General features: G+C 50.7%; 3 protein-coding genes and 1 pseudogene across 3 annotated transcripts in view; 1 reads left to right on the forward strand and 3 right to left on the reverse strand.

Moving 5' to 3' along the window:
* Positions 1-12,706, forward strand: part of LOC114595223 (uncharacterized) — a 646,585-nt gene that overhangs the window by 217,647 nt on the left and 416,232 nt on the right. The gene's annotated exons all lie outside the window — the stretch shown is intronic.
* The window catches only part of LOC114595227 (uncharacterized), a 56,517-nt gene that overhangs the window by 8,428 nt on the left and 35,383 nt on the right, over positions 1-12,706 (reverse strand). The window contains exon 3 of the mRNA XM_077927819.1: positions 3,004-3,086. Coding sequence (XP_077783945.1) covers positions 3,004-3,086 — 83 coding nt within the window. The remainder of the gene's footprint in view (positions 1-3,003; positions 3,087-12,706) is intronic.
* Positions 3,093-6,113, reverse strand: LOC144327608 (zinc finger and SCAN domain-containing protein 31-like). Its single transcript, XM_077927982.1, has 3 exons — positions 5,979-6,113; positions 4,329-4,821; positions 3,093-4,129 (listed from the first exon to the last, which is right to left on the reverse strand). The coding sequence occupies exons 2-3, from the start codon at positions 4,728-4,730 to the stop codon at positions 3,986-3,988; spliced, it is 546 nt and encodes a 181-aa protein (XP_077784108.1). The 5' UTR covers positions 4,731-4,821; positions 5,979-6,113; the 3' UTR covers positions 3,093-3,985.
* On the reverse strand, positions 7,118-7,962 carry LOC144327410 (olfactory receptor 52E4-like; annotated as a pseudogene).

Here is a 12,706-nt window from a genome sequence, read left to right on the forward strand (position 1 = left end):
AGGGCAAAGGCTAATAGAGTTCTGCCAAGAGAACAAGCTGGTCATCACAGACACTCTTTTCCAACAACACAAGAGACGACTCTACACATGGACATCACCAGATGGGCAGCATCAAAATCAGATTGATTATATTCTCTGCTGCCAAAGATGGAGAAGCTCTATACAGTCAGCAAAAACAAGACCTGGAGCTGACTGTGGCTCAGATCATCAGCTTCTTATAGCAAAATTCAAGCTTAAACTGAAGAAAGTAGGAAAAACCACTGGACAGGTAAGATACAATCTAAGTCAAATCCCTTATGAATTCATAGTGGAAGTGAGGAACAGGTTTAAGGATTTAGATTTGGTGGATAGAGTGCCTGAAGAACTATGGATGGAGGCTCGTAACATTATACAAGAGGCAGCAACTAAAATCATCCCAATGAAAAGGAAATGCAAGAAAGCAAAGTGGCTGTCCAACGAGGCCTTACAAATAGCGGAGGAGAGAAGGCAAGCAAAATGCGAGGGAGATAGTGAAAGATACAGGAAATTGAATGCAGATTTCCAAAAAATAGCAAGGAGAGACAAGAAGGCCTTCTTAAACGAGCAATGCAAAGAAATAGAGGGAAACAATAGAATGGGAAAAACCAGAGATCTGTTCAAGAAAATTGGAGATATGAAAGGAACATTTCGTACAAAGATTACCATAATAAAAGACAAAAGTGGAAAGCACCTAACAGAAGCAGAAGACATCAAGAAGAGGTGGCAAGAATACACAGATACACAGAGGAACTATACCAGAAAGATATGGATGTCTCGTACACCCCAGGTAGTGTGGTTGCTGACCTTGAGCCAGACATCCTGGAGAGTGAAGTCAAATGGGCCTTAGAAAGCACTGCTAATAACAAGGCCAGTGGAAGTGATGATATTCCAGCTGAACTATTTAAAATTTTAAAAGATGATGCTGTTAAGGTGCTACCCTCAATATGCCAGCAAATTTGGAAAACTCAGCAGTGGCCAGAGGATTGGAGAAGATCAGTCTACATCCCAATCCCAAAGAAAGGCAGTGCCAAAGAATGCTCCAACTACCGCACAACTGCACTCATTTCACACGCTAGCAAGGTTATGCTTAAGATTCTACAAGGCAGGCTTAATCAGTATGTGGACCGAGAACTCCCAGAAGTGCAAGCTGGATTTCGAAGGGGCAGAGGAACCAGAGACCAAGTTGCAAACATGCGCTGGATTATGGAGAAAGCTAGAGAGTTCCAGAAAGACATCTACTTCTGCTTCATTGACTATGCAAAAGCCTTTGACTGTGTCGACCACAGCAAACTATGGCAAGTTCTTAAAGAAATGGGAATGTCTGATCAACTCATCTGTCTCGTGAAAAATCTCAATGTGGGACAAGAAGCTACAGTTAGAACTGGATATGGAACAACTGATTGGTTCAAAATTGGGAAAGGAGTACGACAAGGCTGTATATTGTCTCCCTGCTTATTTATCTTATATGCAGAATTCATCATGCGAAAGGCTGGGCTGGATGAATCCCAAGCCGGAATTAAGATCGCCGGAAGAAATATCAACAACCTCAGATATGCAGATGACACAACCTTGATGGCAGAAAGTAAGGAGGAATTAAAGAACCTTTTAATGAGGGTGAAAGAGGAGAGCGCAAAATATAGTCTGAAGCTCAATACCAGAAAAACGAAGATCATGGCCACTCCATGATCCATGATCACTGCAGATGGTGACAGCAGTCACAAAATTAAAAGACGCCTGCTCCTTGGGAGAAAGGCGATGGCAAACCTAGACAGCATCTTAAAAAGCAGAGACATCACCTTACCAACAAAGGTCTGTATAGTTAAAGCCATGGTCTCCCCAGCAGTGATGTATGGAAGTGAGAGCTGGACCATAAAGAAGGCTGATCACCGAAGAATTGATGCTTTTGAGTTATGGTGCTGGAGGAGACTCTTGAGAGTCCCATGGACTGCAAGAAGATCAAACGTATCCATTCTTAAGGAAATCAGCCCAGAGTGTTCACTGGAAGGACAGATCATGAAGTTGAGGCTCCAATCCTTTGGCCACCTCATGAGAGGAGAAGACTCCCTGGAAAAGATCCTGTTGTTGGGAAAGATGGAGGGCACAAGGAGAAGGGGACGACAGAGGACGAGATGGTTGGATGGTGTTCTCGAAGCTACAAACATGAGTCTGACCAAACTGCAAGAGGCAGTGGAAGACAGGAGCGCCTGGCGTGCTCTGGTCCATGGGGTCACGAAGAGTCGGACACGACTAAACGACTAAACATCAACAACAGCAACAATTTTGAATGGCCATCTGTCTTGGAAGATCTAGCAACGCAGGTGGTTGGACTTGATGACCCTTGGGGTCCCTTTCAACTCTAGGATTCCATGAAAACTGCAACTACAGATGAATCCTACTGGCGAAATTCAGAAGGCTGGTGTCAGAGTTCTATGGGTAGGAAATCCCACAGTACACAGCTGGAGTTCACACTTTCTTACCAAGAACACGGTATTCACAGACTTGGCTGAATTTCGGGCCTCATGAGAACAGCAGCTCATTCCCAGAGGGTCTGTAAGTTTGCATAATCTAGCAGAGATTCCTGCAACGCAGGGGGTCTCCTGGCTCTGAGAGACAAGCAGGGAGGGTGGCTTCTGGCAGAAGGAGAGGGAGCCACCGATGGCTCCTCCTTCTCCTGACTCACCTCTGCCTCTCGACTTTCCTCTCCCACTCGCCTCCTTCCTCTTTTGCCTCTGATTCTGCACTGCATTCTGCCACAGTGTCTCCCAGCTCACTAAGCCCTGCTACCCCTTCAGCTTCTGACACCTCCTCTTCCCAGGTTTCTCCCTCTGACCTCTCATCCTTCTTCCACCTCCACTCCTTGGGCTCTGAGCCATCTTCCCTTCCTGGTTCCCCAGCTGCTTCCTCCCACCATTCCTCTGTGCCCAACCAGTCCATGACATTGCTCCATCCCTCGGCCTCTGTCCCCACAAGGCAGCTTCCCCTGACCTGATCTGGTTCTACAGCCGCTGCTTCCCTTCTGCCCCCATGAAAAGGCGGATCAGGAGGTTTTGCTGGCATCATTCTGTCACCTGCAAGAGAAAAAATGTAAACAGGACGCCAGGAGTGCCTACTACTCTCACAGGTGAATCAGGGCATCTCTAACTACAGATGGACCTTTCAGAAAGCCTTACCTGCTCAAAGCATTTGGAGGTTTGTGCCCATTTCATATGTTAGATGTGTAGAAACCCATCTCCCCTCCTCTGGACCCTTGTTCCCAACTGTCTCCCCGCAAAACAAGATGAAAAGAATATCAGTGTTTGTATAAAAAAAAAAGGTTCTGTTGGCATAAAAGAGTCCCCGAGAAGAGTATCCTTGCAGAGTACTGGTGTAGCTGCTCTGTGAGTCGCCTACTGTGGTCCTCTAGGAGTTCAGACTGTTCCAGTAGCCGATGCTGAGTGCTTTCCTGATCCTCAGATCCTAGCTGCCCCAGCGTCACTGCAGACAGTTACAGCTTGCCACCAACTGCTCCAACGCACAGCCACTGGCTCCATACACCATCAGGACTCACCAGCTCCCTGCTCAGATGCTGTCAGTCGTTTTGCACTCTGCACAAGCTCAGAAACACTGGGCCCATAACCTGTCATTGTTTGGGAAAAAAAGGGGGGTTCTGACCTCCCTTTGTTGCCTCAGCCTGGTCCTCGGACCCTTGTTGGCATAAAAGAGTCCACAAGAAGAGTATCCTTGCAGGGTGCTTTCCGCTTTTATTCTTAAAAGCCTTTCTGCAAAAGTGACTGACCAACTGTACACAAAAGCGACTGACCACTGTACACACATCAACACTACCAGCTTTCACCAACCAACCAACCCAAACCAAACTAACATTTCTCACTCTATATATACAACCCGGTGCAGGCCGCTGACTCATGCTGACCCAGCTTTTTAAGCATTAAAGAAACAGAGGCCAATTTTTAGCCGTGACAAAGAACCCTCAGATGAGTTGGAAAACCAACAGAATGAGACCAAACAGAGAAACACCACCTTCCCCCTTACCCAGTGGCCTCTCTCTGGTTTCCAACGGAGGCCTCTCTGCCTCACAGGAATCCAGGTCCATTTCTGCAAAGAGATCATTCCCCTGAAAAAAAACAAGGATTCAAAACAGAATGGGGAGAAATATTAGTAAAAGAATGACAAAGTCAAAAACATTCAGGGTGTTAGATCTCATTCCATGGATGTCTTCTCAGAAAACGGATGGGCCAACAGTAGAGCATTATGGGATGTTCTCCATCCTGTTTGGAGCCCCTTGGGAGTATCCAGAGGAAAGTCTCTCTCACCTGCTTTCTCTCCTCTGCCTGACTCAGGAGGAAACCTTCGGCCAGGGCCACCGCCTGGGAACTGGTCTCCACTCCACAGTCCCTCACCCAGCTCTCCATCTCCGGTGGAAGGACAGCCAGGAACTGCTCCAAGATCACCAGGTCCAGCATCTCAGCTTTCGTGTGCCTTTCTGGCTTCAGCCACTGACGGTCAAGGTGGTAGAATCGGCTGCAAACCTCTCGGGGTCCTTTGTCCTCCTGGCAGCAGAATTGCCTCACCTGCTGGCTCTGCACCTCTGAACGGAGGGTGTCCTCCTCACCCAGGATCTTCTGCACAGAGTTTTCCCAGAATCCCCCACTGCTCCCAGTTTGGATGTCATGGCCTCTTCCTGCTCCAGGGCCAGCTGTGTCTCGCTCATCCATCTGTGCTCTCAGGAAGCCTCTGAGAGATGGGAAGGAACCCTTTGGTCTTCTGCCAAGTTCTGTCTGTCTTAATGAGAAGCTCTAGCAAATCCTACAAAGCAAAGACATTGTTCTGTTACAAAAGTTGTCTAATATCAGGAGAAGAAAAAGGTTCCCTGAGCAAGCATGGATACGTCTTGCTGGGAACTAGGGCTGGACTGCACCGCATTCCAGTCCATGAGCCATCTTTTTGGGGGGAAAGAGGAGTAAAAGGAGAAGAAATATGTCTCTAGCCTTCTAGAAATGCAAAATGTGGAGGCAACTGAAGGGATTTCTGGGAGATGAATCAGTCTGGTTTCTCCTGCCTTCCAGTCAATACATGAAGTCGAAATTGACTGACAAGGGAGTCATTTGTATCTTGTGAATAATGGATGCTTGGCTCTAGTGGGGGTCCTCATCCGGGGGTCCTCATGAGTTGCTTCCCCCCACCCCCACTCCCCTGCTGCTGTCTCCTTTTCATGCACTTGGACTCTCTGCCGCTCTCCAGACAGACTCCTGGGGTGGGGTCCCTTTTTCTTTGCTCTGAGGGCCAACCGGCTGAGGGCCAAGGGAGTTGTGCCAAAGACATCTCCTTTGAAATTTAGGTGGGTAATTTAGTATTAGTATTCTAATAGATAGCTTAACACAGACAGACATTGATGCCAAGGTCCCTGGAGGCTCAGTGAGTAGCAGCGCCCATTTCCGGCTGCTTTGCCAGCAACAATCCCTTTGGGAGAGAGAGGATGTGGTCCTGGGATGCCCTGCTCTGGGTGCGAGGGGATTGCTGCAGTGGCCTCCGTGGGGAGCTGCCCTGGGAGACACTGGGAAACTGGTCCCCAATGCAGCAGCCAGACTCTGGGCTGGGATCCCTCTCTTTATTCCTGGCCTCTCTTTCCCACCTTTTTTTTTTTTGGAGGGGGGGCTAGTCCACCTCCTCGTCCAGCTTTGGAAAACCATTTGCAGATGTTTCCTCTGTTGTGCAGTGAGGCTGAGCGATGTCACACAGAGTTAAAGTCCCAGGGACTCCTTTGTTTGAAGAAGGGAGATCTTTTCTGAAAGGGGGGGGGGGCAAATGAGTTTGGGATCCTCTGATCTCCAGGAAGGAGAGTGTGGCAGACCTGGCCCCTCCCGGATCAGGCCCCCCAGGCATCCTCCCCGGCTGCAGCCCTGGGACCCCCCCCCCCCCCGTCTCCCCACTGCACCCTCTGGGGGGAGAGAGAGGAGACTCACCAGATCCCGGGAGGGGGAAGCGAGGCAGCCCTTGCAGGAGAGACACAAAGCAACACCCCCCTTCCTTGCAGGAAAGGACTGGGGAGGGAGGGGCCTTGGCTCTGGAGGACCTGGCCCCCCCTTGCTTCCTGTCCTCTCTAGGAAGGCAGCTCACTTCCCTTTAACCCTTGCAATGCAGAGTCCACCCAGCTCAGCCCTTTCTCGCTTGGCAGAACCTCAGATTTCTATTATTTTTTATGGATTTAGGGGGGCAGCTGCCCCCCCGCTACGCCAATGCCCAGATATCCTTTTGGGGGTGAGGCTCTTGGCTGGACTCTGAGCATCTCCCTCCCTTGGCCAGAAACCAGAGGAAGAGCTTGCAGGGAAAAGGGCTTTGCAGGAGGCAAGGAAGCTCCTCCTAGAATTCAGGAGTGGAGAGATAGGAGGGGATCCCAGGGTCATCTAGTCCAACCCCAGCAAGGCAGGAATCTCAGCTAAAGCATCCATGGCAGATGGCCGTCCGATCTCTGCTCGGAAACCTCCAAGGAAGGAGAGTCCACCACCTCCCAAGGGAGACCTTTCCCTGCCCAACTGCCCTTAGATGTCCCTCAAGGCAGCGGGTCCTGAGTTCTAGCCCTGATGAAACCATTGCACTGGCTGCCAAGGAGGAACCCAGCGAAGTTCAAAATAAATAAATCCTATTCTCATCATAAATGAGTAATACTTGCCTGTGCATGCTTTTTATACTAATATACAAAAGTATGCCATTCCCTTGTCCAGAAATGCTTAATTGCTAATTCAATGGACTGAAAATGGATGGTTGTTGTTATTATTATATTTAGGGAAGCTTTTAATGTTTGATGGACTATTGTATTTTAATCTTTCGTTGGAAGCCACCAAGAGTGGCTGGGGAAACCCATCCAGATTGGCGGGGTATAAATTATTATTATAATTAATTAATTAAATTGACCAGGTGAGTGTTCTTTCGAAAGAGGCAGGTGGAATCTCCACGACTGCTAATAGCATAACATTGAAAGGCTAGTGAAATATGGGGAGCCCTAGAGCATCTGCTTGGCATGCAGAATGTCCCATTGTCAGCCCCTGGCATCTCCTGCAAGGGCTGGACGAAATCCCTGCCTGAAACTCTGGGGAGATGCCAGTCAGTGTAGGCCAGGGGTCCTCATCCAGCACGACAGACTCTGGGGGATGTTGCGTCCGAAGCGGTGGGTGAGGAGGGAGAAGAAGGCAGGAGTGTAGAAGACAAAAATGACTGCAACATGAGAGCCACTAGTGCCCAAGGCTTTGAGCTGGAGGGGAGCCGGAAAACAGACCGCAAGATCAGCACACAGGACAAAAGAATGAAGACCACATCAAGCATGAGGATGGTAATAGTGAACAAGCCATAAATCATATTGATCCGGATGTCAGCACAGGCCAGCTTGGCGATGCCCATGTGCTCACAGTAGGTGTGGGCAAGGATGACGTGATCGCTGCAAAAGGGCAGGCAGAGAGTCAACAGGGCAATGGGCAGCACAAATAAGAATGTCCTCAGCACAACGGCAGCACACATCCAGGCTACCCTTGCCTTGGTCAAGATGGTGGTGTATCTCAGAGGGTCACAGATGGCCACATACCTGTCAAAGGCCATGGCTAGCAGCATGATAGACTCCATCCCCGTGAAGCTGTGGATGAAGAACATCTGAGCCAGGAAGGCCCCATGGCTGATCTCCCCAAGGCCAAACCAGAAGATGGCCAGCGTCTTGGGCAGGGTGAAGGTGGAGAGGCCCAGGTCGATGGCCGGAAGGACGGAGAGGAAGTAGAACATGGTCTGGTGGAGGCTGGCTTCTGTTTTGATGATGAAGAGGATGGTGCAGTTGCCCACGAGAGCAACCAGGTAGCCAAGGCAGAAGGGGATGGAGATCCAGGAGTGAAGCGCCTCCAGCCCCGGGACCCCCAGCAGGATGCAGTTGGGGGAATAAAAGTGGGTGGCATTCGAAAAAGGCATTCTCCTCCTGGACCCAGCCAGAGAACAGGTCACTGCGACCCTGCCAAGAAGAAGAAAACAGGCCAGCATTTTCCTCCATGGCTCCTCATGGACACATGGACCTTTGCCTAGCAATCCTGTTTCATGTTAAGAAAACAATTGTGTGTTTGTGTGGAGGGGATGAGCCTGCTAGCTGGATTTGGCCAGAGTGTAGGTCCCTGTGTCTGACTGTTACGGAAAAATACCGGGCGTGGAATTCCAAGCCACCCGGTGCGTCGGACTGAGTCCGCGGGTCCTAGCGGAGAAAATAAGCTCAGCCGGAAACAGGAGCAAGATGCGGAGATCCGAGTTTATTGCGCAACAGGTTCAAGACGAGATTGAACCCCGAGAATGGGGCGACATAGACTTTTAAAAGTTCCCTCCAAGTCCCAGAATACAGTGCATGAAAACGTCATGAATATATTATGGGAAGGTTGGGTTTCATGGACTACATCATGAATATGTTACATACGTCATGAATATGTTTACAGAGAGGTGGGGTTACACTGATTAACATTTGAGACAAGGGAGGGGGAATGTGCGGAGTGAGGGATATACATAAATAAACATTTCTAAGTACCGGTGGTGGCAGGACAATGGGACAGTGATATGCATCGTCTGCCACCTGGTATTGCTTGGAGGAAGGGTTAGGCAGGACGATCTGACAGGATTAAGAAGTTCCTGTGTACGTGCCCTGCCGCTTCAGGGATTATGGAGGTCGGGGTGCCATCATGGAGTCCAAAGGGAGCTGAGTTGAATGACACCAAGAGCAAGGAAATCGGAGTTATTGTTGATTTTATATGATTTTCGAAAGGTTCCGATGGTTTCCAACCTATTCCGTAGCCTCGGTCAAAGTCGGAAACAAAGTGGATATTGTAACAGGGTTTTGACAGGTTTACGAGCAGAATGGATACATTGTAACAAGGTCTTGACAAGATTACGAGGTCGGAAGTTTCGGTTCTATTGTTCTCGCTGCGGGGGGCCGTCAGCAGCTTGTCAGTAGGTTTAATGAGGCGTGCAAGGGCTCCGTGAGCTAGCTCCTGCAGGACGAATGCATGGCTGTGATTGGCTAAGACGCGGCCATAGGAATAAGCGGAGGTACAGGGACGCCCGGTCTACTCGTTCTAAGTATGGAGCGCAAATAGCCATAGGAAGAGATAGGAGAATATATTCATATATTTGAGCTTATTTCGCTCGAGAAAGAAAGAAAGAAAAGGGGGTCTGGGAGAAGTGTGGTGCTTGTGCGACGGTGAAGGGAACTGAGGGTAGGTGAACGGTGGATACCCTTGAGGTCATCGCCTCGGTCGTTCAAGGGAGAGAAGGGAGAGGAGGTACCCCCCCCCCTTTCCGATCCGTATCAGTCCCCCATTCGGAGATAGATTTGCATTAAAGTTCTGTAGGAACTTGCAAATCCTTTCTCCGCACCACAGAAACGCTAAATTTCGGTGATCTCATATTCCCCTTCCCCCAGATGCTTCATCCGTACATAGTCTGGGAAGGTAGGGGTGTGTTGGGAACGGGAATAGGCTCGAAGAGAGAATGAGGTAGAAGAAGTAGACTGGCGGAGGAGGGAGCAGCAGGGATTGATACAATGCACAGTACAACATAAAATAGACACACAAAAAATAGCGGCCAAGATGATGAGCAACATGACCTTCAATAATTGTCGGAGCCATCCCAGCTTGGGTAACCATCCCCACAGGTCCACATCGGATAGTCCCTCATGCTGGATATCGTGTAGCCTCCCTGCTAACTCGTGAATATTGTTCAAATGTCCAGTTATATTTAAGGTCTGGTCAGTTACGTATGTGCAGCACTCGGTGCCTATTAAGGCACAGGTGCCTCCTTGACTGGACAAGAGGAAGTCCGTTGCAATCCTCGTCTGTAAGCTCAACTGCCTTACCTCGGATAGTTCCGACATGAGAGAGTCTGTGATCTGGGTCGCCTCCTGCATGAACTTAAGGAGGATGTCGGTGAGTCGAAGGATATCCACATGGTTTGAGCCGGCCCCGTAGGCAGGGAAAAGTGCCCGGCCCACGGTCTCTCCATTTGCAGCAACATCTGACAGGTCTGACAGCTCCCTTTGCTCCCTTTTATTCCGTTGTCTTCCAGGGGGTAAATGTGGAACTATCCTAATTCCGGGGACAATGTAGCCGACGAAGCAGGATCCGGACATGTGTGGGCTCACCCATGTATATGCGCGGTGTCCGCACACCCAGAATAGGCCGCTGAGGTAAGATTCCATTCTGCCTGAAGCAAAGGTTTGCAACAGCATGGAGTCTGAGGGTTGGGGCTTCCAGTCGGAGGGGTGTCCGACGACAGCGGCCCAGGCGACGGTGAGGTTTGGAAAAGTCCGGGAATCCCTTGTATTGGTGACGGTGACCCGGCCAGTTGGTAGGATTTCGAGAGTGTTGGAACACGTACTGGATCCAATGAAGGTTCCTTCCCCGGAGAAGCTGCGGCAAAGGGGCCCCTTTGTAGGGCCGGTGAGATAGAGATATTGATGTGTCAAATTGAGTGCTGTTAAGTTCCAGGAAGTAACGTTTCCGGAACGGAATTGTTCGAGGGTCACTGGCACTGGGACTAGTGGGAGGCTCTGCTGGAGGTGGCTAGGCGCGTGGGCACAGATCCAGCAGTCTGGGTAGGGTGCTTCCTTTGCCACCTGGCTGAGGAGTTTAATATAGGAGTTTTGCTCCCAGGATGAAAGGAGGTCTTCTCCCGGGAGTGCAGAGTCAGTGCCGAATTGCCGAGGTGCTGTGCCGACTGGGTGGAGTGGGTCGGTAGTGTTCAATAGTCGTCTATCCCTGGCGATACCGCCGCATCTCAGGGGTCCGACGTGGTCCCATGAGGGGGAGCGCGAAGGGTGTACGAGATGGTGCCAACCTTCAAGATATTCAGCCCCTTTCCACTCATGAGTGACCCCTAGGTTCCATACGCAGCAGAATCGTCGCAGGCAGAGTCCCTGGAGTTGAGGCTTCCGGGTTTCTGGGGTGGAGAGGAGACACTGGAACCCGAAAATCAAGTTTCCAGAGGGGTGGTTTGAGTCCGTGTAAGCGTGGGAAGCCCCTCCTATCTCGACTTCGGTCCAGTTCGGGTTTTGTGAGATCCCCCCGTTCGCGTAGAGAAGATAAGTCCCGTTTTGGCAGGTCAGCCGGTAAGAGGAGTGGTCAAGAGTGAGGGCCGCGGACCCGATACGGCGCAAGTCCTTGTTTCGGATGAAAAGTTCCCAGTATCCGTCGTTGGTGAGTCGGGGTACTAGAGAATGGCGCAGTAAGATCCGAGACTCTGGAAGGCAGAAATCAAAATCCCCCATTCGATCAGGGTTAGCCCTTCCCGTCTCGACCTCATGATAGTCCAGGAAGTGATAGTCCGTTTGCAACCCTGTGCAGTGGTCCGATGAGGTGGACGGGACCCAGGATAAGGCGGCGAGAAGAAGGGCATTGCAGGCCAGACCCATGGTTTGGATGCGCGCAGGGAGAGCGCAAATGGTGAAACGAACGAAGGTGTTAGATAGAGCGAGGCTGTAAAGCGGAGCTATCAGATGAAACTGTCAAATGGAGCTGTCAAATGAAGTTGTCAAATGGAGCTGTCAGATGAACTGTCAAAGCGAGGCTGTCAAACGAAGCAAGCTGTCAACGGAGCTGTCAAATGGAGCTGTCAGATGAGCTGTCAAAGCGAGGCTGTCAAACGAAGCACGCTGTCAATGGAGCTGTCAAATGGAGCTGTCAGATGAGCTGTCAAAGCGAGGCTGTCAAACGAAGCAAGCTGTCAACGGAGCTGTCAAATGGAGCTGTCAGATGAGCTGTCAAAGCGAGGCTGTCAAACGAAGCAAGCTGTCAACGGAGGTGTCAAATGGAGCTGTCAGATGAGTTGTCAAAGCGAGGCTGTTAACGAGGTTGTCAAACGTGGCTGTCACCGCGTCTGAAACGCAACTTGATGGTGTTAGTATCTGGGATGATTTCGGACGTCCAGTTGGATGTCGCGGTGTCTGGTCCGGTCTGTTGAGCCCGACCTCGGCCCCGATCTGCTGGTCCGGTCTGTTGAGCCCGACCTTGGCCCCGATCTGCTGGTCCGGTCTGTTGAGCCCGATCTTGGCCCCGATCTGCTGGTCCGGTCTGTTGAGCCCGACCTTGGCCCCGATCTGCTGGTCCAGTCTGTTGGGCCCGAATGTGGCCCCGATCCGGTGCGGTCTGTTGGTCGTCGTCGTCAATATATGAGGTCGGTGGAGCAGGTGGAGTCGAAAAGGTGAAGTCCTCTCCGTCGCTTTCTTCAGTCTCCTGTGGAGGGGGTGAGGACTTGCACCTAGTGTGGTGTAACCAGGAATTCTTCTCACCTACTTTCACGGCGGTTGGCGATGTCAAGAGTACTTGGTAGGGACCTTCCCACGCGGGTTGGAGTGGTTCCTTCTGGTAGACCTTGACGAGGATCCAGTCATCAGGGTGGAAGGAGTGAGCGTGGACGTCGATGGGCAGGTTCTGTCCTTCGATGGCCGCGTAGTGGTGGAGGCGCTGCAGTTGCGTCTGGAGCTGAATGACATAATTAGTAAGTTCCGCTTCTCCTAGCTCAAGTTCTGAGAGCGGGAACTGAGTGTTATAGACGGGAGGAGGTCTCCCGAATAAAAGTTCGTATGGGGACAACTTCAATGGTCCAGTAGGTGCGCTCCGTATATTATGGAGGACCAACGGGAGTGCATTCACCCATTTCAGTCCGGTGAGTCTACAGAGTT

This window comes from Podarcis muralis, chromosome 4, assembly GCF_964188315.1.
Source record: "Podarcis muralis chromosome 4, rPodMur119.hap1.1, whole genome shotgun sequence".
In the NCBI taxonomy this organism is placed as follows: Eukaryota; Metazoa; Chordata; class Lepidosauria; order Squamata; family Lacertidae; genus Podarcis; species Podarcis muralis.

Excerpts from the sequence above, each read along its gene's own strand:
- LOC144327608 (XM_077927982.1), bottom strand. The coding sequence starts at position 4,730 with ATGGATGAGCGAGACACAGCTGGCCCTGGAGCAGGAAGAGGCCATGAC. Across the intron at positions 4,130-4,328 it reads AGGCAGAGGAGAGAAAGCAG|GGGAATGATCTCTTTGCAGA; the intron begins GTGAGAGAGACT and ends GTTTTTTTTCAG.